Below are 25973 nucleotides of genomic sequence, written 5' to 3'. Positions count from 1 at the left end.
CATTATTTTAAATCTAAGTGTCTTTATTATACAGTAATTTAACCCTCTGAACCCCAATATCCTCTGAAGACTATAAAAAAATTTTTAATTAGACAAATCTGACTTATTTTACAATATCAGAAACACTAAACACGGAAAAATCTATCAGATTTTCAGTTTTCCAACACTCCTTGAATAAATCATTTGGGATTTATGAGAATAGCCAAATCTAAATTTAAAGTTTGGGTTTATTTTACATTTAGCCTACTGCTCTGTCTTCTTTGTTTTCAACAACTTGATGTAGAAATTAATCCTGCTACTCTGCCTGTTTTCATCAGGTTGGTGTAAAAAATTAATAAAGTTGAGTAGAAACATAGAGATTCAGTGAGTTTAACATGAATATTGTAGATTTCAAGTTTAACCTGCTGGTTGATGTAACCCAACTATAAATGTTTGTTTCAATTTTTAGATCAGTGGTTCCCAAACTGGGGTCCCAGAGGCTTTGAACATTCGTTGTAATTAATGTCCACACATTGTCCATATTTTAAGAAATAAACGTAAGGCTACTGTATATGTTGCTAATTTAACTTTGGTGTTATGGAAGGATATGGACTCAGCCAGAATACACTATTTATGGTGAGAATCTCACTTTTAAAAGGGTAAAACCAAGTATGGTTTCAGCATGAGGTGGGGCAGGGGGTCTATGGCTTTTCAGTGTTTGCATGAAGGGAACCACTGGCTTAGATGAAGATAAATAAGGTTTTGGAGCAGGTGAAGTTGAGCTCCGTCCTGCTGCTGAGAGGCGTTCATGTTCCCTCTGGCATAACGACTGGCCCGGTTCTGGCCCTGGTTTGTTCTAAAGTGCCATATCAGGTGTGTTCAGTGATTCAGTCTCTGATCAGCGGCTTCAGAAACTTATAATCTACAGGAACCCGAGTCAAACCTTTGACTCTCGACTGTCCTGACTTCATGTGGTGTGTTTACTTGTGTGTGTGTGTGTGTGTGTGTGTGTGTGTGTGTGTGACAGCTGTGCATGGCTTCAGTCTAGTCATCACTAATGACGTCCACGTCCTCGCCGCCGACCTGTTGTGTCGCCACCCTCCAGCGGCTGACGTGTTGGCTGCCCTTCCTCTTCTGCTGAGCTTCTGGAGACTCTTCCTCCAACTTCTGCCGCTTGTGCTTCGTCCGGCGGTTCTGAAACCACACCTTCACCTGCACACACGGACATTCAGGCAGGTCAGAAAACCTGGAAACTTCCTACACAAGAAAAACCTTTTTCACCACAAAATTATTGCCAATAACAAGTTTTCTAAAATCTTACATCTGGAGTTAAACTGATCATACAGCAGTCCTTGCAAGCTTGATATTTTTCCTTCTGACCTCACCAAACTAGGAACAACTTGAATAAATTTAGCACCACCATTGAATTACATGCTCTGCATGGGGTACATCTATAAGAAGTACACACTTAGAAATGAAAGCTGTTTCATATGTATGAGTTAAGGCTTACTTAAAGAGAAATTTTTACTCTACGCTATGCTAAAGACTTGGTCTGTTTTCGGGGTCCTTGCAGATGTGCAGCTTGATGCAGCAAACAAAGCAGTACCACTGAAAACCAAGGGGGGGGGGGGGGGGGGGGTGATGAGTAGTATACATTACGTGTGACCAGCAAAAGACACAAAGAAGAAGAAACACTTTTAATTTTGAGCACAGGAAACATTTATGACAAATATTGTGTAGCATGTTTTATGGACACACTGCGCGTCATGCTGAGCTATGCTGTGTTAGCTAATCAAAGAAAACATATTCCTCTGCAAATCGTTTGGTGCAAAGACTGAATATCAAAGATGAATCAGGAAGTCTGTAAGCTGGAGTTGGGAAACTGAATCCTGAACGTACAAACAGGCCTTTTTAACTTCAGTGATAAAAGAAAATCCACTTTTATTTACACTTTTTTTTCTTTCAGAGAAGAAACAACCTTTCGTTTGGGAAGTTTTCCTCCTACGGAAAGAGGAAAGCTGTTTGTGAATATAATCATAGATCAACTGATTTCAATCTGAACAATGAAGTGAACATATCTGAAGAACAGAAGCTTATTTAACTTAAAACAAACAGTACAACAAGGAGCTGGTTGGAGAGCAGCTTCACCACAACCTGTCAGCGATAGGAATAAATGTGTTGGTGATTTAATACCCGCGCGCTGGTAAAACATGACTGTGACACTCTGAGCTGTTTCAACTCGCCGTGTTGGCTTTGAGCTCACATTGCTCAATCTGTCAGAGACTCTAAATCTAAATGATGAGATCCAGATAAACACGATAAGGCCTGGAGTCGCTTCCACCACAGGCCCGAGGTGACGGAGCAGGAGGGAAGATGAGTCGATGACATCAGCTCAAAACTTCTTTAAAACTACCGACCACGTTAAGCTCTTTTAATGTTCAGTAAAGTGAAAAGAAAGATTAATGGCCCCAAAAGTGTCGAGTGGAGTTCTTAGATGGGAAACTATTTCCAGACTCTAGAACTAAAACATTATTGACGTTTTACATACCTGTAATTAAGCAGAAAACTAAAAAATGACAAGTCATCTAATCCATCTCATGTCCACTAAACTTTTACATTTTCACTGGATTTTTATTAGAACAAGATTGTTTTTCAGGATATTTAAAATTATTTTATAGTAAATCTCTCTATAATATATATCTCTATATTGTTTTTATTTAGTAGTGTTTTAATATTATATTATATTTATTTATGCAATGACTCATTTATGTTTCTTATGTGCACTAGTACAAATGTAAAATGACAATAAAATCAAAACATTTTATCATTTGTGGTTAAATCAGAATTAAATAATAATAATCAGATTATCATGTTTTACTGGCACGTTGTTTGGTGTTATATTAGATCAATAATCATGTAATGTAGTTATTATGTTGATGAGTTGCAGAGTTTCTGTGCAGTGGCTCAGAAATGGAAGTCAGGGCTGATAAACTTACTGACGCCTGAAAGGAAATCTGGCTTTTATTCCTAAGCTGTCAAAAAGTGAAAAATCTCTTTTTTTTATCAATTGCAGCATCAGTAAATACCCACAAGTTTAAACCGCTTCCATCAAAGCTAAATCTGTAAACATCAGTGGAAAATTATTTATATCTGCAACGACTGGTGAGTTTTGTAAAAACCTGGACCACCTCGTGTCAGTGCGAGCAGATGCTCCTTGCGTACCAAACGTATGCTGGGAACGCGCGGCAGCCATGATTCACATTGCTAACACCAAGTACATCCCAGCCCTAAAACTGGTGGAGATCATGCCTACAGGTGGACAAATTCCACCATATTCCACGTTTTACACCTTATTCCACAGATTTTAAAACACAGGGTCCTATATGAGAATGATCACAGTAAGTTTTACCATCGTTCTCAACTAAGAGGAGAGGATCTCTGCATCCACCAAACCAGCTGCTGTGAACAGAGCTGTATAAGCATGCCTAAAAAAATGAGCTGTTATTCTGGATGTCTGTGTGTTTAGACCAAAATGTTTGGTCTCAACATGAAGACCTCAACATTAAACAATGTTTACGTGTCTTTTTGATGATTTCATGAATGTAGAGAAGAAATGTCTGAGCTGGAGTTCAGCCGCTTCTGCTGGGAAATAACTCTGGACTTTGGACTTGAGTTTTCTGACTCTACAGAAGTTTTAAAAGGACAAAAAGTTGTAACACGCTTGTTAAAAGGGAAAAAACCTAAAAAAGCTGAGGCAAATAAATGGATGGATTTAAAACCAGGTGAGCTAAAATAAAAAATGAGGCATCTTTCCTGTTCCTGCAGGAGGAGGTGGAGATCTGTGTTGGAGCGCAGCCCGGAGATGTCCTGCAGGAACGTGGATCTCTGGATCATTACAGCCTGTAAAGCTGCTCTGGTTGCACAAAACTCTGATTTATGATGATTAATCTGCTGACTGATGGAGCCTCAGTTCTGTCTTCCTGTCTGCTGTTGCGAAAGAGCTCCTGAGGTATGATTCACATCGTTTCACTGGCGTCAGGACTCGTATCACCGCGGCGACCTGATGACAAACACCCACGGTTGCTCCTGAGAGGAGGAGGCAGCGGTATTGACTAAGTATGGACTCACTCCTCCGAGCAGCCACTGAAACTGACGTCAGATCAGTTTTATCCCAGTGAAAACTAAGACGAGCAAGGCAGCGACACGAGGCCCAGGTTCAAATCCCACCTGCTTTGTTTAATTTTGACACAATGAAATATGAAGTCTTAATTCAAGTAAATTTCCTACTGAGAGAGCTTTATATGCTGGCTGTATCATTCATTCATTCGTTCGTTCGTTCGTTCGTTCATTCGTTCGTTCGTTTATTCATTCATTCATTCATTCATTTCAAATTTGTTCTGTTATTTTACGTGAACTTCAAATTAGCGTTGCAAACTGCTCTCTGACGAGCTTTCCCTCCTGCCCTCTTCTTCCTCCTGAGTTTCCCCTCCTACCCTCTTCTTCCTCCTGAGTTTCCCCTCCTACCCTCTTCTTCCTCCTGAGTTTCCCCTCCTAGCCTCTTCTTCCTCCTCAGCTTCCCCTCCTACCCTCTTCTTCCTCCTCAGCTTCCCCTCCTACCCTCTTCTTCCTCCTGAGTTTCCCCTCCTACCCTTCTCTTCCTCCTCAGCTTCCCCTCCTACCCTCCTCTTCCTCCTGAGTTTCCCCTCCTACCCTCTTCTTCCTCCTCAGCTTCCCCTCCTACCCTCCTCTTCCTCCTGAGTTTCCCATCATGCCCTCCTCTTCCTCCTCAGTTTCCCATCATGCCTACCTGTGTCTCGGTTAGGCACAGCCCACTGGCCAGCTGCTTCCTCTCGGCTCCGACTACGTAGTGGTTTTTCTCGAAGGCTCGTTCCAGACGAAGCAGCTGAGACGGTGAGAAAGCTGTTCGGATCCGTTTGGGTTTCCTGGAAAATGGACCATGAAGAAGCAGGTTCTCTGGACTGGTGTCCTCTCCTGAGACAAAAAACACAAACTGTTTACTGTTCAGACACTGAGGAAAGTCACATTTCTGATGGATTTTGTTTCTTTTCTGTAGGACGAAGTTTAGAGAAGCTGAGTCACCTGGATTATTACTGACGCTGCAGTTTTAAAATTAAATTAAAAGCGAAACTTTAAAAATTCAAAAACAGTTTCTTTCAGAATTTAGCTGAAGACTTGTCATGTTGTTCTCTTCATCCCTGAGTTTAGAACAGCTCCATCTACAGCCTGACAGTCAGACTGGATGCAGCCTGACAGACAAAACTCGGGGTGACAAGCTACAGAGTGCTGGGGTCCAGGTCTGGTTGTGACTCAGTGAAATGAAAGAGAAGTTTATGATTTCTCCTTCTACAGACTGGTGAGTGTGTTCTGAGATCATAAATCTGCACTGTTCCCAACATGCCATGTTTTAACAGCAGTGTGTGTGTTTGTTCTGCTAATCTGAACAAATAACTCGTCTGTTTGACATTTGCATCTGAATCTTCAGTCAAACCACAGACTGGAGTCACTCTGTTCACCGCTGCAGCAGGACAACAGTAATGATTCACACAGGCACCATCTTCCAGTCCTCATCTATAAATACTCAGCTTTTCAGCTGCTGTTTACTTCACAAGCTGTGAGGTTTCTTTAATCATTACAAAAACAATTTTTTATTATTATTATTATTAAACAGAAAAAGAAAAGCAAACATTTTTTTTCTTGTCTTTAGTCAGATTATATTTTGAACTCAGAGGACTGAATTCATGTTTAAGGAAGAACCAAAGTGGTTCAGCTTTAATTTATCAGCTTATCGAAGCTTAAATGTCAGATTCCTTTAAAATATCAGGGGTGGGTCTAGAAAATTTGTGATGAGGGGGCCAGGCAGGTGCACTAACCAGGAAAAGGGTTTGTAAATCAGACCGTTGAAAAGGTAATTAGCTAAATATCACAGATAAAGTGGCTATTAATGTAAAAACTATTAGTTTAATCACTGCTGCATAAACACTTATAAGTTATTAATAACAAGAAAAGCTTGAGTCAAACTTGTTTTATCAGAGTTTCTTCATCATCTGATGATTTAATGACTTTTTACGTCCTCTTTATACAACGTAAACAGTCTGTACACACGAGGGCGTGTGGACGCTGTATGAAGGCCGCATCATGATCATGGTAGAGTTGATATGGGACAACATACAGAAGTAAATTACATGGCAGAGGTTTACCCATGTAAAAGTCAGTTTACACTGAACATTTGTTAGAATCTGATTGTCTATATTTAGGGGGCAACTGTTTGGCCATGCTCCCCTCAAGCCACCATGTTCTAAATATCTGCTGCAAAAATAAGACAAATAATCAGTTATTAACACAAAAATGTAAGAAACCTAAAGTTTAAGTTCCTAAATAGACAGTTTGACAGTTTTAAACAAAAATAATATTTACTCTGGTTAATCCAACAGAGCAGAAATGGAAAGACGTGTCATATTAAATCACACTGGTGGAAAAGCAGCTAAAACTCTGGAGTTAACCGACTATATTTCCATAAAGGACGCTCCTCTGATTCATTTGAGCTGAAAGTTTTATTTTCATCTGGTTTGTCTGATTTTACTGAGGTGTTAAAGCGAGCTGACGAACGCAGGCTGGAAAACACGAAGCTGATTTGTTTATGAGACGAAGCGGTTAAAGAAACGCGAGCGAGCGCGTCGCTGAAACCGTTTCTATTTGTGATGTCCGTCCAAACCGACTCGCAGCTTCTGCTTTATTTTTCTGACCGTTTATTAAAATTGCACGTAAATCTTTCTATACATTTTACATAAAAACAAATCTGTGCTTGGCTTCTTTTTAACCAGCTGAAAGAAGCCGCTGACGCGCGACACGCAAAAGAGCGGGCTCTCTGGCGGCTTCGAGGAGGCGAGAAGGACAATGATGGTGACGTGTTCTCACGCCTTTTATCCTGTGTTAGCATCTCTAAAGTCTTATTCACATGCAAATAAATGGCCGTCATGGTTTGCAAATATCTCTGTTGAGCATCAAATGATGCTTTAATGGAACAGCGATGAAGATGAAGGTCAGAGATGCTGCAGAAAACACCGGTTTTCCAAGTTCAGTCGTCGTTTCAGGAGAAAATGCTTCTGCTAAGCTAAAAACAAACTTTGAGGCATAAACATTAAAAAAATACAAAACTTTTTTTCCAAATTTAACATTCAAGTGAAAAATGTTTTTGTTTTTGTAGAATTTTTATCCGATTAACTGAATAAAATCCACTTTTGGGAAAAAAATTTTCTTTCCAAAACTACTTTTGGGAGTTAAGAAAAAGCTGCAAACTGTTTGTTTAAAGCTTGAGAGCAAATTATTTTGTTGTTGTTGTTTTGTTTTTACAGCTTTCTCACTGACCTGGAAACAATCTGAAATTTTGAGGGTTTAAATTTGACTTTTTCCAGGATTTATCTCCAAAGGCAAATATCTGTTTTATGGCAGACAGAACAACCAACATGAAGTCAATAAATGCAAACAGTAAACAAAAACAAGGAGAATTAACCCTTTGATGCCCCTTGAAGCCGTTTGAGAGGCACATTTTAATCGTTAGTACAAATTCGTGCAGGTAAAAACCAGGCTGATCCTTCCCCTTCATCCTGTAGGCCGAAAGCAAAACATGACTTTATTTTATGTCATTACTTTTTTAACTTTTAAGGAACTAAAAGAAAAATGTTTCTCAGTTTGGACGTTGAAGGGTTAAAATTTCAGTTAAATTTAACTTTATTTGTATATTGCCAGTTCACAACAAAATCCTCTCAAGGAACATCTAAAAGTAGTTCTGATGTGAAGCATGAGGAGGAAATGCTTATGATTCCAGGTCAGCAGTGATGACGATGATTTAATCAAGTCATCAGTTTTCACCTCCGTCCATCTGTCTGTTAGCAACGTAGCTCAAAACGTTCTGGACGGATTTGATCAAATTTTCAGGAAAATCTCATAAATGGATAAAGGAACGAGCGATCAGAGGAGTGATCCAGGTCACCGCCTGGATCCAGTTATTTAAAGGATTCTATACTATGGAGAGATGGGATAATTTTGCCATTAGAGCTCTAACTCAAAAATAATGTCCATGATCATTGGCAAAAGAAATGAATTACAATGGCTTGGAGGAGGTCTGCTCTCTGAGTGCTTCTAGTTTTTATTATAAATTTGTCAAAAACAGTATGCGAGCGTTTGAGCTTTAACAGTTTTCTCAGGCGAATGCTCCCAACATCAAAAAATGCAATCTAAAGAGACTTTATTATTTAAATTGATATATATATATATATGATTGAATGACAATTCATTAAATCAAGGAAAATATTCATTTTTATTTTTGTTTACTTTAGATTAATTACATGTTGGTACATTTTACTCAGCTGAGCAACTGAATTAATTATTTTTATAAAACCACAAAACAAAAATTTGAGGGTTTTTTTTCTCTCAGTCACATCTGCTGATTAATTTAACAATTTATTAATTAACTGATAAATTATTTACTCCTCATGTGTTTGTTGACTTGTTATTAATTTTTAAAAAGATGTTTTTCACATTTTTCTTATTTAGATTAACTCATGTAGACTTTTCTCCCACAACTCTAATATGTTCATTATTTATCTAATTTATTTTCTGGTTTTTTTTTTACCCTAAAAATCAGAAAATAGTAAAAGTCTCAAAAAGAAACACCAGTGTTGATCATCAATAATGAAGTCCCGATAAATTCTTGTGCAGTTTTATCATCTCTGCAGAAATGAATGAGCTCAAAGCTCCAGAAAGCAGAAAATCATAGTTGCTTCCAGCTCCTGACGACAACAAATGTTTGAGCAACAAAAACAATCTTAAAAGTTGATTTCGAGCTAACATAAAAGATAAGTTGGTTGTTTTGGGTGCAGTAGCTTGATGGCAGGGGAGGAATAACTTCTCCTCTGGTTAAGAGTGTGGCTAACTCCAGGCTGCTGGTACTGGTGCTGGGGTCTGTCTCAACCTGATCTGTATCCTTCTCTTTACAGAAAAGTCAGAAATTCTTTTCTCTTCACTCTATATCTTTTTCTACAAAATCAGACTAGTTACAGGATATATTTCTCACATTTTCATACTGTAACTAATCAACTAGCAGCCTTGCTAGCCTCCTGTTCAAATGAAACTGGATCATGTAGCACTAGCTTAGTCAGTGCTAGACTCTGGTCAACTAGTCCAGACCAAAGTCCGAAGTGGAACAAACTGCCAGAGATTAAACTTTCACCAGATGTAGACACTTTTAAATCCAGGTTAAAAACATTTCTTTTATCATGCGCCTATCCATGAATTCTGCACGGTAACTTTTTAACTTATCTTGCTTTTAATCATTTTTATGTAATTTATGATTTTATTGTGATTTCTATGTGTTGCTGCCTTTTATTATTTCTTAATATCTGTAATGCTCTTGTTTTATTTAAAGCACTTTGAATTGTCCTGTACATGAAATGTGCTGTACAAATAAACTGCCTTGCCTTGCTAAGTAACTTGGATACTGAGGTACACTTTTGCTTTTTTTATAGTTTATTTTCAGCTCCCTTGTGAAAGGCTTGATTAACTGAGTTGATATGTTGTCCCTAAATACACTCACTGAAAATTAAATATAACACATTTTAAAACTAATGTAGTGTTAGCATATAACTAGATTAGCACTGCTACGTAGCTTCATGCTAACATGTAATAGCCTTACATAACATCAGTAGTTGTATTTACACAGGGACAAAATTTCTTCTAGAAATGTGCAGCTACATGTCAATATTTTGAAAGGATAAATAATGAAGAAACTACTTAAATTTACTTCAAACTGGTGTAGTGATACCTGTGATCCATACAGGTCTGGAGAGATGTTTCTGTCTTCCTCTGCCAGCGACCTGTCAGTCACCTGAGGTGGCACCTCGGGTGTCAGAATTCAGAGGTGGCCAGTACCACCCTGGACACCTCTCTAGCTCCGCCCCTGATCTGAACTAATGTGTTTGTAGAAGTTAACTGACCTCCATAAATCTGAGTCTGTCAGTCCAGATGCTGATGAAGAAACTTGATGTGATCAAATCTGTGTAATTTATGAGAGGTGACATGAACTCATTGCTGAGATGAACAAATGAACTTGAATGCAGCAGGAATTGTGTGGTGTTTGCTAAAATAATGTCAGACCACCGACCTCTTTGTTACACTGCAGCTTCCATGGTTGGTTTTAAACTCGGGCATGATGAAAATGAGCAGATTCAATGGAAACAGATGTTGCTCTGACTCGAAAAGTGAAGACATGAAAGTTACCCAGCAGCAGTCACATGACACTAACATCATCAATTATAAATCCTTCTTCTTCATCAATCATCATTCTAACAGGTAAACTGTATTATTATGTCTAGAGCATGTGAAAGGTGGACTGTTGGTGATATGAGGTCCGCATGGACGAAGACCAGAGCGTGAACTTCCCTTACATGAGGTGCTTTGAAGGAAAAGATCATCAAGGAGACATGATATGAATTTTAGACACTGTTTTCCCAAATAACTCAATTTGATTCATTAAAATGTAACAGAGAGAAACAAGAAGGAAAAAAAACTAAGCAAGAAAAACTTTATTTATTTATTTATTTTCTATTTTTTAACTAAATTTCCTGCTGTCTGCGTGATTCACCTCAACACATTACCTCATGTTCTTCTGTAATAATCTCACATGTCTCAGCTTTCTTTTTGTTTTTATCAACAGGGGAGTTCCCTGATGCCACACAAAGACATGTACACGCGCACACAGGTGATCTAACTTCCGGCAGCGGACAGAGTGACAAAAACAAACAACGTCACTTTTGTTTTTTGTTTTTTTTTTTTTTGTTGTTTTTGTTTTTTTTTAACTCTTCCAGGGGGTTGAAGATGGAAACACTCGCTCCAGTGGGAAACAGATTTTTTTCTCCTGGTCCGATGTTACAGGAGAAGTTCTGTCAATCGCGGGGACGCGCACAGCTGAACAAGCTCGTCTGCCGTCATTGTAGGAATTTCTGGAATTTCTGACTCGTATTTTGGCTTAAAATGGATCCAGCTTTCTTTATCGGTTTTATTAACGTCAACATCTTATCTGAGATCTTAACTTTAAAAGTATTTAGAGCGACTCCGCTGAAACAAAAGAAGTCTGTAAAAGCTGAACTAATTTCTCTCTTTTTTTTTTTCTTTCTTTTTTTATTGTTATTGCTGCCTTTCGGTCATTTATAGAAAACTGGTCTGCGGTGACGGACAGGTTACTGTTACAGCTGCAGGGTTTGTCAATTCACGATCGAGTAGAGCTAATTTTGAGATTTACACCCTGTTCATGTTTGTCTAGGTTACATGTATGAAACTAAAGAGTTACTTGTTTTTTATTGATGGATGGGGGGGGGTCTGTGTCGCCGTATCACCACCCCCAGGGTCCTGTTTTATTCATTTTTAAGCTGCTTGCATTTGTCAGTTTTTCCGATCAGAAAAGATTGTCAGGAGGATTTTAGGATGATTTGAAGCTACAGTTTTATTTCTGTTTCATTTTATTTCCACAGATTCAAATTACAACTAAAGTAATCTCGCAGCTGCAGAGGTTGTGAGCAGGTTGAGTCTCAGAGGAAAAGCAAGGAGCGGCCTGATCCCAGGCCACACACAACACAAACTGCTGCTTCTAAATAAATTGTATTTCATTCAAAAAATTAACACATATGTATTATTAAATTTATTGGGTTACGTGAAAATGTAAAAAGAAAGAAAGAAAGAAAGAAAGAAGGAATCTGCCTGCATCAACATGAATTTGTTCACATCACGTGACGTCCATCTTGACTCTGTGTGTTTGACGGACGGAAAATGTGATGATGTTAAGTCGAGTCAAGGGTGTATCACGGACAAAAGACCAAAGAAACCATCAGGTGCCCAGAAAAAGAAGAAAAGAAGAAAAAGAGAAACTCTCAAAAGATAAAGGTATGCAGGTCTCTACAGTATGAGTGACGTTAACTGTGCATGTAATGAAACAGCAGCCTTTACACTATTTATCCTCATGCTGATATGTTGTTACTTAGCCACAGAAGAGACTGTATTTGGTTTTTAACTTTACTTAAGCAACTATTAAAATTTGAGGCATGAAGTCATGCAGTTAATTTCACCAATAGGCTAGTTTGTGTTTGCAACACAACAAGTGCAAGTTCACATGTTTACTGTTAGTCTGGTCAGTTGGTAAACAACAGTACGTCCTGACTGAATTTTTAATGCTATACGTGGGTCTTTGCTAACTTAAATAACTTATATAACATTAATGTCAATATACACTGACATTACATTTTGTAAGCTTTATGTAATATAGCTTTTTTTTAAATAATTTGTAGTGTGTTCTGCTTAGTTAATAAGATGTTAACGAATGATAATAATTTGTGCATTATTATGGTTTATTTTAATTGGGTAACTGATGCATGTTAAGTGTGATCTAACTTACATAATGTGTCTTTATTGTAAATTCAGGGGCACTTCTGAAATATTTTGGAGCAGCTCCCACTGGCCAAAATGAAGAGCCACCTCCCTCTGCAGCCACATCTTTGCACGACTTATCAGGTGTGTGTGTGTGTGTGTGTGTGTGCCAGGTGTAAACAGGGTGAAAGACCCAAGTGCAAAAATCTGCTACAGTCTGAGCTCTGAATTCAGATTATGTTAATTATTATTACTATTTTTGTATTTATTATATTTTATTAATTTGCATTTGTGTGGTGAATAATTTGTGCATTGGTGTTTACAAACTTTATTTAATTTATCTGTCTTATTGTTTTATCTATTCTTGTTAACTTTCATATTTAATAATAAATAAATTATAATAATTTTCGGTAGGTCGGATGGGGATGGGTCGGGCTGTTGATGGGGTTGGTTAGTTGTGGTTGGTCGGGTGTGGGGGGCGCCGATGGGTGGTTCGCCCAGGGCGCAAAACTAGCCAGGACCGCCTCTGGTCTGGTGTATTTAATGCGAGCAGAAAGATTTTAAAATAAATCTAACAGGAAGTCGGAGCAGGATGGTGTGTTCAGGTGTTCAAACTGCAGCTGGAGCTCGGACTGCCCTGAGAACAGAGAGTCAGTTAAGACGATAAAATCTTTGATAAACACCCCGGTAAAGCATCCTGGAAAACACCCTGGAAAACACCCTGGAAAATATCTTGGGAACCCTTTAAAGGAATGCTTCTTCTAATTGAGTCACTGACTCAGGAGGAGGAAGTGAAGATTTTCCAGATTGATATAAAGGATTTCAACTATCGAGCCTACTTTTAGCAGTTATTTTTTAAAGTAAAACGAGGTTATTGTTAAATAACTAATCCAGATTTAATTTCTAATTAAAAGAAGCTGCCTGTGTCCGTCCTGGTTATAAACTCTATAACTGTATTAAACATATGACCAGTCATCTTATGATCTGATGAAACATAAACTGAAGTAAAAGTATGAAAAAGTCTGCAGGTGAAATTCTGCTTCAAAATTTATACAAATATTTCTGTTACGAAGCAGAAACTTCAGCAGAGGAAATGTTGATCCGTTCCGGTTGTTCCACACGGACAACATGGAGCTGAGAGAGCGGAGAGGCTGTCAGCTGCTGCCTCGTAATGAGGAAAAATGCGTGCGTGCGTGTGTGTGAGGAGGTGCAGCAGACTGAGGAGGAGGAGGAGGTGACTGGGATCACCTGGGTGGGATCAGTGACAGGTAACACTGCAGTTTGACTCTGCTGCTGCTCAGAAACACCTCAAATCTGCAGCCAAAACATACAAACACACTCACCTCATCTCAAAAATTCTCAATCCGCCTCTGAAAATAGTCCTCACACCCGAACGCAGCATCGTGTGTTTGTGACGTTTTCAAACCGTTTTCGGTCTGAAATTTTAACGTTTGGTGAAGAAAAACACAAAAGAAATGATAATCTGAATAAATCAACTATTGGACGTCCCCAAGCTGCCGATGACTTATTTTCACTTTCACAAATGAACCAATGAAAAATATTAACATTCGTACAGAAACAAACCTGTAGGCTATTTTTTGTGCTTTTGAATATTTTTTAAATATAAAACTGAAACTGCAAATAAATGCAGCCGAGCTGAAGGTGACGTCTCTAAAAGTCTGATTTTAGTAAGTTAAAAGAACAAATAGAAAAATATCTGGCATGCAGTACACTCACTGAAACGTAAATCTTTCACTGTTCGTGACGAATCGTTTAGTTTATGAAACATTAAATGATCTTATTAGTTCTTTAAACAGACGAACGTCAGAGTCATCATCAGGATGAAGACATAAGTTTGCAGATGACTCATTAACCGTCGCTCTGATCAACGTCTGACTTCACAGAATGATGCAAACTTTCTTTTCAGTCATCGTGTCTCAGAAATAATCAGTGATTTCTATCCGCGGCCAGCCAGATAAATATTAATACTCATTTATTACAAATAGTTTGATACAGAAACTCCCTCAGTCTGCAGAGGAGAAACGAGTTGGGTCAGATTGTAAACAGCTGGTTTAAATGATCTGGTTGTGATTTATGAAGTGAAGGCCATGCAGGAGGCAGAGAGGATTCTGGGGGATTTTACTCCCCCTCTGTTTTCTGATCATCAGCTGCTGCCTTCAAGGATCAAAGTTGATTCTTTGGATAAAATTTTGATGAAGGGCAAAAGGATTTAAGTTCTCGTTCGTTCGTACCGCCTTTAAACTCTGTTTACTTATTATTAACTGTATTTCTGTTTTTCGTTTAATAAACCGTGTAATTACTGGCAATATTTTTTTTTAAAGAAAGTCGTGTTTTTATTGTTTTAAAACCATAAAACAAGTTCGCACTGAAGTTTTTCAGAGTGAAAAATAAAAATATATAATAAAAATAAAAGATGAGCAGCGACTCATTCTGTGGAAGTTCAGAAATAAACAAAGAAAATGTCTGAATGTCCTGATTAAATGTGATTATATGAGAAATTGAATAAACTTCATTCATTCATTCATTCATTCTCACACAGCGCATGCTGCGTCCTCCAAACTTTGTTCAAACTTTCTGAACATTAGTTTAAAATGTGGCGGAAGCTGCAGGAACACCTGACGGAGTTGCACCTGCGGACACATCAGTCTGCGCGCGCACAGCTGCACGCGACCCTGAGGAAGCTGAAAGGCTTTGTCTGTCACGTGACTCTAAACAAAGCTCAGATACTTCAGAAACAAGAATCCAGAAACCATCAGTGGCTTTTTATTCTTTTCTTTTCTTTTCTTTTCTTTTTACATCTTTATTTGTGTGAACTCACATTTCAAAACTATTTTTTTCATTGTATACTTTTAATTAATTGAATTTCTGTGAATTATGGTTCAAATGTAAACATTTTAATTAATTTTTTATGACTTTAGATTATGAGAAAAAATTGTTATTTTTTTCCCAAACAATTAAGTTAAGTCTGTTTTGTTTGTTTGTTTGGTTTTTGTATTTTTAGTTTGTGTGTGTTTTAAAAGGGATACTTCATTTAGGAATATTTTATAAATTATTTTTGTAATAAAACACTGAACTCATTAATTAATTTAGCTGAGGTGCAAACCCCCGTGTTCAGCATATTTAAACTGCATTTGATTAATTAATTTACTTTGTTAAAAATTGTTAAGGACAGTACACAACATTATTTTGGACTATTTGTAATTAACATAATTACTTAAATATGATTCAGAGAAATTATGTCTTTTGAGTGTTTTTATTTTATATTTTCTGCAAGCATAGGAAAACTTACTTTTTTATTAAAAGCAACTTAAAAGCTTAAATTCTTCAAGTTATTTTTATGCAACTGGCTCACTGAAGTACTATCTCTTTTTCTTCTTTATTATTAAGTTAATATTTTCTATTTCATTGAAGGATAATAATAATAATTATTATTGTTATTATTATTATTATTAATAATAATAATAATAATAATAAACGGTTTAGCTATATTTAATTTTTTTTCTGCAGCTGATCCACAAACAGGCCGAACCTCCAGCTTCAGGCCGCTGCGGCACTTTTTGATCAAATCAATAAATCTGATCAGCTGCACGCGCCATCAGTCCAACCTCAGCTGACCACAGCCATCAATGAAAATGTCATTATTTGGTTAAATCGTTAAAATCACTCTGACGCACAAACTCTCAGAATAAATTTTATTTGTCGATATTTTTTTTTCTTTCTTTCTTTCTTTCTTTTTTTTGGGGGGGGGGGGGGGGGGGGGGGGGGGGGCACCAGAACGCACGTTTCACATCAAATGTAAAAAAAATCTCGTAAACTCTGAAAACAGACCAGTCAGTTCCACCTTAAATCCACGCAGAGCTTCAGCACATTCCACCTCAGATGTTTGTTTCTGAGGCTTCTCGATGATCCGAATAGAAATATCTGATCTAAACAGAAAGCAGCGGCCAAGGTTCTGATCCAGAGAAAAAAGTCTGAACTTTCTGCAACAAAATGACCCGATCAAAGAAACTAAATCCAGCTGAGGTTGTTCCTGCTGCCCCAAGAACAAAAATAAAGTTTCATTAATGAAAAAAAAAATCTCCTTCTGTAACATGGAGGGTTTTTGTGTTGTAGACCTGAAAATAACATTAAAGAACTACAGCTGATTTTAAAATAAAAAATGTGATTGTTTGTATTTAAAATCATCAAATGAGTAAATCTGATCGACCCAGACCCAGTTAAAATAACTTAAAGTGAAACTCAAAGGAGTTCAGATGAATAACTTAACATCTAGGGGGGGGGGGAGAATTAAAGTAAAAATTGAGAATTGCAGAATTCTTTCTGCTTTTTCTGATTCCTGATCTGATATTGTAGCAATACGCACGCGCACACCAACACACAGACTAGAGCAGAGAAATTATAGAACAGTCACCCTGGGGGAAGAGAGCGTTAAAATGAGGCACAATGCTTGAATGGACCGAATCTGAAACCGGAACCAGCTTGGATCCCGTCGCCCTCCTGCCGGCTTACCTTGGAAGCGGTGTCCCAGGAAACGGTTCCGCAGGACCCACGGGTAGAAGCTGAGGGCCTCCCGGTGCTGCGGGCTGAAGAAACTCTGCGGGGGGATTTGCAGCGGGTGCAACGGCAGCCCGCCGGGGCCCTGCACGTGCGTCCCGGGCTCATGCAGCACCATGTCCGGCCCGGCAGAGAACAAAGTCCTCCCGCTACTGCCCTGGAAGCAGGATCCAAAGACTCCGGCGGCAGAGGACGGGTGTAGGGAGTCCGGGAACCGTAGCGCGGTTGGCCGGATGGGCTCGTCCCCAGAGCCGTTGCTCCGGCTGCCCGCATCCTTCCCGACCAGAGCTTCGATGGTGAAACATTTTTTGTTGATGCTGTGCTGGAACATCGTGAGCTGAGAGGATGAGGAAAATTGCGAAGCTGAGGAAAAATTCGTTCCACTTAGTCCAGTTTGTTGGACTAAAAGAGATCAGATTCCCAGTGCCCCCATAACTCTCCACCAGAGTCCGTCCGTCCGTGCGTAAAAGCCGCGCGTAAATCCTGACTTTCAGAACCTGGAAGTCGCTGCTTTCCTCTCACCTGAGTCCAGGGCGGCGTCTCTGGCTCCAGTAGGGGATAAAAAAGAATACCCAAAAACTTCCTGCGCTCGCGGCGCCGCGGGGATCCTCCGAGCGGCAGCCGGGTTCGAGCAGAAGACGACGGGGTTGCAGGCTCTGATCAGACGGTGTCTCCTCGCGCCTCCAATCGCCGCATGCTGGACTCTGAGCAGTGCCGGGCGTGTCTGTCAGTCAACAGGCTGCACGAGCGCAGATACCTGCCCTGCCCTCCTTGCCAGAGGTGTGCTACGCATGCGCAAACAGAGCTGTTCCAACAGCCATTTTGTTTATGGAGAAGGAAAAGGAGGAGGACGAGGTAAGAGGAGGAAGGATGTCAACAATGAGGATGATGATGACTGAGTGTGATGATGATGTAGATGATGAAGATGATGAAGATGAAACAAAACAAAGATTACTAATGTTAATTTAAATTAAACCAGAGCAGAAAATCATGGAAAAAAAAGAAAATCTGAAATTTATCTCCAAACTGTGAGTTTCTCTCTGCTTTTAGTTTCTTATTTTTATTTTTATAGTTTCTTTTCGGTGTCATCTTTCTTTTCTCATTTTTTCAATTTCTTTTTACTACTTTATATTTTATCTGAAAATGTTTAAAAGGTTAAAATAACGAAAATCTAATTATTGTGGTTTTCTTTGTAATTTTGAGTTTTTCTTTTGTTTTAATATAAATTGTACAAATTTAAATCTGGTTTTTTCTGAATTACATTTAAGTGAAGTCATTTTTTCCTATGTTGTTTATTGTATGTCTGATTGTTTTGTGTTCCTCAGATTTTTCTTAAAAACTCTTTTAAGTAATTTTACTGGGATTTGAAGCAGCAGCTATTTTTCTGTTTTTTCAATTTTATCCTTAAAATGTTTGTGTGGTTTTTATGTTATTTTTATTTTATTTATGTAGCTATTGTTGTTTTATTCTATTATATTTTGTGTTTCTTTTCTCTGGTCTGTTGTTTTTTGTCTGATTATTTTGCTTTCATCTCTTGTTTCGGTGTATTTATTTATTTTATGTTTGTTCTTGTTTGGAGGTCCTGTTGCATGTCTGCTGTCTGTGAGTTTTTGTGGTTTCAGGTCTTTTTTTCTGGATTGTTTTACATCTACCAGATGATTTTGAGTTTGTTTGATTTTTGTTTATCTTGTCTGATGTTTCTCTGATTCAACTCGCTGTTATTTCAGTTTCTTGTAAAATTTCATTTATTGTCACTAACAGCTGACACAAGTCCATGTTTTAATCAGTTGGGGGGGGAAATTAGCTGGAAATAAAAAACCAGCTCACCTTTTTGGCAGCTTCAGATCTTTGCCAGTGAATCGGTGAGGTTGAGGAATCAAGTCAACCATCTTGTTGGTAAATATTTATATTAATCATGAATTTATGTATCACAGGATGCAGTTATTAACACATTTAACTCATTTAACTGTGATTACACGTTAATCTTTATGTTTTAGGTTTAGACTTGGTTCTTGTCTCTATCTAACATGGGGACAGGGGGTGAGTGATGGATCATCAGCTGATCCTGCAGGTCAGAGGTCAGCTGATCGCGGTGAGACGTCGCCTCATTAGTGCATCATGTTGTTACTCGTCTCAACACATGCAACTAAAATCAACGCGTCTCCCATCCTCAGCTCTCAGCTCTCCTGTCATTTGGTTTTCCATTGATCTGGCTCTTTAACCCAATGCATGCTGGGACATCTCTGGACCAGAGGCGTGTCCAGGAAAGTTGTAATAGGATGGACAGGATAAGACTGTGTGTGTGTGTGTGTGTGTGTATGCGGGTTATTGTGAAATACAGGTGTTCCTGGGTGTCAAACCTTTAAATAACAGCTTTTAGCCTTTTCCTGTTTCAAAAAACAAAACTCTGTCGTCAAATTTTAAGGACATTTCACAAGCTATGAACTTTAAAAAGAACATAATTGTTTTTACAAACACAAACAAACAGTCCTGTGTTTGCCCCTACAGCCCCAGATATAACATTGGATCTGTGTTTTAATACATTTACCTTAAGAAAACACAGATTTAAGTTCCATGTAATTTATAAATCTAATTTATATAGCATTTAAACAATTGTGTAAGAACAACATCATGAATGGAAACAACAATTAAAACAACAAATAAAGATGGAAAAATCATCGCTAGAAAAACAAGTTGCAAATACAAAAGTAGAGATAAAAGCAGGACAGGCATTTACTTATCTATCTATCTATCTATCTATCTATCTATCTATCTTCTATCTATCTATCTATCTATCTATCTATCTATCTATCTATCTATCTATCTATCTATCTATTTATCTGTCTGTCTGTCTGTCTGTCTGTCCGTCCGTCCGTCCGTCCGTCCGTCCGTCCGTCCGTCCGTCCGTCCGTCCATCTATCTATCTATCTATCTATCTATCTATCTATCTATCTATCTATCTATCTATCTATCTATCTATCTATCTATCTATCTATCTAGGAATAGGCGAATAAAAAGAAAAGTCTAGGATGGGATGTGAGGATGGAGGAGTACTGCGTTTATTAGGGATAGGATGATGTGTTCAGTAAGTGAAGCTCTGGAAATGATTCTGGAAGTAAAACTAACTGAAGTTTGTGGGTTGACTAGTGGGGTAAACCAGCGAGGAGAGAGTTATAGTAATGAAGGTGAGAAGTAACGAGAGTGGATAAGAACAACTACTGAACTGTAGTGAGTGACATTACTGATGAGGTTTTTATGGGCTCTGTGAAAGATGCCAGCCAGACTGTTGACCTGAGGAGGAACCATGATGTTTTCAATGATCAGTGAGGAATTAGGACGTTTGGACAAGTTTCAAGCAAACTGAGTTTTCTGCTGAGACAAAGAAAAGGGAGGAAACGCTGAATTGGGAAATTTATTCAGCTTATTGTAAATGTTTCTTCTAGTAATCACTCTCTTGTTTAGTGCAAACAACATGAATGTTGTGGTGAAACAGACACAAAAGGGTTAGTTGTCCTTTCTGCTCTGTAGAAAATACTTTTTTAATCAAACATCTTTATGAAACAGACCATAGTTTTGTTTATATGACCTCCACACACCAGGGGGAGCTACTGCACACAGTCACCTCACCATTTATTAACATGGAAACTTATCAGCTGCAGTTTTTAGAAACATTTCTACAGAAAGCAGAAGCACAAACATTTTTCATCTTGGTCCGACCGGCTTTGGATGCTGGGTTTGACCCGTGCAGCCCGAGCCTGACCCGTCCCGTGCAGCTTTAGGACCTGTGGGACAAATGCCAGCCCATTCAGGAGCCTCTAATTGTGGCCTGGGATGCCCCACAAAGGCCCCCTGCCTCCAGCTTCAATGGGCTGTCCTGCAGAGGTCCGTGTGAACCACAGCGCCCCTTTTTCCTCCCCATCCTGCCTCAGTATGTCAGCCTACACCCCCCTCCCCTGCCCTCCCCTCCTGTCCCTTGTGTTAATTAATAGGCCTTACTGGCAGATTTGGATCCAGCTCTGCTTTGATTGAAGGCAGCCATTAGCATCTATTAATTTTGCCTCTGGCGTTCTATCGTGGGCTCTGAAAGGGGGAATTAAGTGGTGTGAGTCATTGTTAGGCTGAGTTAAAGTGCGATTATTGTCCCGCAGCCTGGAGCCGCAGCTAACTGCTGCTAAGCCCTCTTGAAAGTGAAGGGGCAACTCCTCTCATTAGAGCCCAACAAGGGAAATATATTAACAGGAAATAGCTGCAAATTTCTTTCTTCCACTTTTAATCTCTCCTCTGTTGCATCCACGTGAAAAGGTCACTTGAAAATGTAAAGAGGGGACGACTGGAGCACGAGCGCCGGGGCCAAACAGCGGCTGCTATGATACAGATGGATGGCACCTCATTTTTCAGACAGAAGGTTTGATGCTTTGAGGAGCTGCAGCTGCTGGATCCCAGACGGAGTTATCCTCAGGAAGACTCTGTAATTACTCTGGATGGTATTAGCTTGGCTCCCAGTACTACAGTGAGGAACCTTTGAGTTATTATTGACCAGGATCTGTCCTCTGACTGATATAAATCAGTTTTCTAGGACCACCTTCTTTAATATTCCCAAAATGAGGAACATCTTGTCTCAGAGTGATGCAGGAAAACTAGTCCATGGATTTGGTACTTCCAGATTGGACGACTGTAATTCCTGATTACTGGTCTGTCTCAGAACTGCTCTGAAAAGTCTTCAGATGATCCAAAATGCTGCAGCAAGGGTTCTGATGAGAATTATGAAGATCATTTTTCTCTAGTTTTATCTTTCTTCATCGGCTCCCTGTTAAATCCAGAATAGAATTTAAAATTCTTCTCCTCACATATAAAGCTCTTAGTGACCAAGCTCCACGGGACCTTAAAGATTTTCCAACAGAGCACTTCACTGTCAGACTGCAGGTTTACTGGTGGCTCCTGGAGGTTCTAAAAGTAGAACGAGAGGCAGAATCTCCAGTTATCAGATCCCTTTCTGTGGAACTAGTTCCCAGTTTCCCAGACACGCCCCCTGCCTTTCAGATCAGGCTTCAAACTTTCCTGATTTCTATAAATCTAATAGTCAGGACTAGCTTGGTGACCCGTACATCCGTTTAGTCATGCTGCTATAGGCTGAGGCTTTTACGACATCAGTCCTGCAGATGAAGAGAAGCCTGGTGATGATGAAGATGAGGAGGAGGCATTAGACTGGATCAGATTTGTATAAATGAACATAAAGATTTGATGCCTCTGGTTTGTTTCTGTTTATCTCACCTGACTGACACGTCTGTCCTCTCCTCTTTTTCCTCTTCACACTCCTCCTCCTCCTCCTGGCTTCAGGTGTTTCCAGGTGGCTGTGAAGCACCATGGGAACTCTGTGACATGACAGCAGGAGCTGTGACCCATAGCCAACAGACACACACACATACACACACACACACACACACACACACACACACACACAATATTACACAGTTAGTTCTCATGTAAATTTCCTGCATAATTTAAACTAACTTAGTCTTCAGACTAAACTGCAGAGCAGACATCACCGTAAAGAAGACTGATGTCTCCAGAACTTAGGCAGATTCCAACAGTGAATCATAACATCCCATCCAACACACTCTGAGCTGGGTGGGGGTTGCTGAGAAGGTGGGGGGGGTCTGCCTTACAGGTGTCGGGTTTAGCTTGTCAAACAACTGCTGACACACTGATCCTTTCTCACAGATTTGCAGTCCGTAAACTGCAGGTCAGAGGTGTCGGGGCCTCTGGGGCCTCAGTGTGAAGAGACCCGGGTCCGGAGACCAACTACAAGTGGGCCCCCAACCAATCAGCCCCAGCTGTCAGTCTGTTAGACCCGGGTGATGTCACCTACAACAGGGGAATGTAAACAAAAGTGTCTGGGGAGGTGCCTGCTGCAGCGCCCCCTGGAGGCAGAGCCTGGATGCATCTACAAACCGCAAAAAAATGATGGAGCTCATTTATTTAGTATAAAAACAGATAAAGGAATACTACTACTACTACTACTACTACTACTACTACTACTATTGTAATTAGTTTTTTTTTTTGTTTGTTTTGTTTTTAAGATGAAAGAGTGAAAAAAAATATTATGATTATTTTGTAATTTGCTTTTTAAACAGAAACCTGTTCAAATTCAAATATCTAGATTAGGGGTACCAAACATAAGTCCCCGGGAACAAAACTAGTCCACCACAAGGTCCAGTTTGGCCTGCGGGATGAACTCAGAAAATCTAAAAAATAGAAAACATTAACTGCAATTTTTCTGATGAAAGTAACTGTAATTTCTCATTTATCAAAAAGAGGATGCACTTTTATGTTTAAATATAAAGATTTTCAAGGCAGGGGGAAACTTGTTAAACCTTTAAAAACTTTCTTACGAAGAAATTCACATTTCAGTTTTTATTATGAGGCGAGTCAGTTCAGGTGGACAGGGTTTATAGATGAATGTGGAAATGTACACATATGTAAAGTTAAAATTACACATGTACATTTAATACATGTAATAGTTCTTGAAAGATTACTCTGATCATAATGTGAAATGTTTTATTTTTCAGTCCCGGATACCTGGGATTAAATGTTTTTGGTTTTTTTAGGTCCCTTATAGGTGTGACCTATACATTTAAATGTGTGTGGAAATTATAAACTTAGGCAAAAATTTTGTTGAAATCACAGTTTTTCTCAAGTAATTTTAGGTTTTTCATCATTTGATTAGTAAAAGGATAGCTCATTAAAATCTGGATGATGTACGTGTACTTTGCCGGAAAATAAAATGTGTTATGTTTGTTTTGGGGTTTTTTTGTTTTTTGGGGAGGGGGGGGGGTTTGTTGTTGTTTTTGTTTTCTTTTGTTTGTTTGTTTGCTTGTTTGTTTGTTTGTTTGTTTGTTTGTTTGTTTGTTTTTTGTGTTTGTTATTTACAAAATGCTGTGTTATTTTTTACTGGTTGAGCGGACTTGATGAAATTGCGCTGAATGTAAGAATGAAAACATCCCAACAACAAATCTGTCAGAGGAAACAACAGTTTTTTTCTGTATCTATAGAAATTAATCACATGAAGATAAATGTCTTCTCTTTTAAATAATCTTCTATAATCTTTTGTTTTCAGCATGTGGTTCATGTGGTTTGTTTTACTGTTTCACTCAAAAAGTTAAGGACAGATTTGCATGAAGGATTTTATAGCGGTGGGTTTAAACGCATTAATTCAGCCCACATTTAGATCAAGCAGTTTCTCATCCATCCTTTGTGGAGGTAATTATCCTTTAGATGTAACATTTGGTACCAAATGTACCAAAGTTTTGAATTTTCCCATGCGTGGATTGTTAGATGAAGCTGCAGGCTTCATGCTCTGGTTGCTGAGACGATGCACAGCTGCAGACTTTACACTCAAGTCTAACGTGCAAGTCAAAAACAGCACATTTAGACACCAGAGCCAAGGTGAGGCTGCATACAGCAGCTGAGATTTGGGACTTTTCACAGAAACGTTTGTTCTGTCTGTAGAAGCTGCTGCGTTGCGTCGTTGGGCCTAGGATGCAGCTTTTTACCAAACCAAGTAAGCAGGTCTGCAGCTCTTGGAGAAAATGATCTGACAAACTGCCCTCTGCTGACACTTAGCGGCTGCTTGGGTGTATCACACCACTAATTCTACATCAAATGATTATTGATCATTACAAAATTTGACTTCAAGTAAAAATTTCAATGAATAAAAATTGAGAGATAATTCAAAATTTTCAGGGTCTCTGATAAAAAGCTGCATATCTCTGACGTACCAGAGGACCATAGCCATGTGAGTCTTTATTCTCACATTCCCGCATGGATCCAAGTTTAACTGCAACACTGGGCTTTCAACAAATTTCCTGTCTTTAGTTCCAAACTTTTGTAGAACAGGATGTTTTCATAAATATAATCTCCATCAAAGAATCTAAGAATAGCAACCAGTCGTGGATTTACACTCACATCTGTAGATTCACCTGGATGGAGTGAAAATGCTTTTCCTAGTTTTCCCACAACTTTCTAAATATCTCTCAAATTTTTGTCTGTCCCACAACAAACATGTCATGTTTGCACAGATTAGGGTTTCTCTGCTGTTTTTGTCAGATGTCTGCAGTGCAACAGGAAGAGATGTTCAGTGATGAAGGTTCTGGCTTTAGCCACAAAGACACAACAGAAGAGCCTCCAGGGCGTTTTTTTATCATGTGGCAGAAACTTTTCACACTGTGTCTTGTGTTCACCTGAATTTCCTTCTAAAAATTTAAAAAACAAAGTGGCTTACTGACATGACAGCTGTGCTTTATGGTAACATATTAGCAAGTTTCTCCCAATAAAACATAATCTCATCACAGGTCAATTTAATCAGCAATTTATTTGTTTTTAAGTCTTTATCTGTCTGAGCTGCTTCATCCATAGATGCCATCATGTGCTCTTAGATCAGCTGACCAGATGCTTTTAACTGTCCCGAAAACATTTTGTAAATCCAGGTGAGATGGAGTCTTTTCAGTTTTAGCTCCTAAAATACGGAATGAGCTCCCACTGCAGGCCAGACAGGCTTCTTCTCGTTTTTAAGTCTCATTTAAAAACACACTTTTAGTCTTTGGCTTTCAAGCAAGTGTGAGTTGTCATCCGTGTCTTTTACCCTCCGAATGTATTTGTGTTATTTTAAATTTCTTATAGCTCCTATGTGGTCACTTATAGTCGTATTTGCATTTTTATCCTTGTTCTTAATTTGTGCAGTTTTTATGCTTTTTTTCTCCTTTTAATTTATTGTACAAAACTTTACTCAGCTGTTGTTTTTAAAGTGCTTTTGGAATAAAATCGTAATAGTTTTGAAAACTGATAAATGTAGGCAGAAAAAAAAAGGCTCAGACTGCTGCTGCTGGGGCAGGAGCCTCCTTAAGGTGTCAACAGAAATGTCACCTAGTAGTGTTACGGGTGGAAGGTGTTAATATTCTATTCGAACGAACGCTGGTCTCCCACAT

The 25973-nt window shown here is 38.9% G+C and overlaps 1 protein-coding gene across 1 annotated transcript; it reads right to left on the bottom strand.

Moving 5' to 3' along the window:
- Positions 1 to 473: 473 nt before the first annotated feature.
- On the bottom strand, positions 474 to 17768 carry emx3 (empty spiracles homeobox 3). Its single transcript, XM_041989908.1, has 3 exons — positions 16945 to 17768; positions 4787 to 4971; positions 474 to 1191 (listed from the first exon to the last, which is right to left on the bottom strand). The coding sequence occupies exons 1-3, from the start codon at positions 17318 to 17320 to the stop codon at positions 1024 to 1026; spliced, it is 729 nt and encodes a 242-aa protein (XP_041845842.1). The 5' UTR covers positions 17321 to 17768; the 3' UTR covers positions 474 to 1023.
- Positions 17769 to 25973: the final 8205 nt, after the last annotated feature.

The sequence above is a fragment of the Melanotaenia boesemani genome, chromosome 7, assembly GCF_017639745.1.
Source record: "Melanotaenia boesemani isolate fMelBoe1 chromosome 7, fMelBoe1.pri, whole genome shotgun sequence".
Lineage (NCBI taxonomy): Eukaryota > Metazoa > Chordata > Actinopteri > Atheriniformes > Melanotaeniidae > Melanotaenia > Melanotaenia boesemani.
Note: the sequence above shows the minus strand (reverse complement) of the source record. Positions and strands in the feature narration are given on the sequence as shown.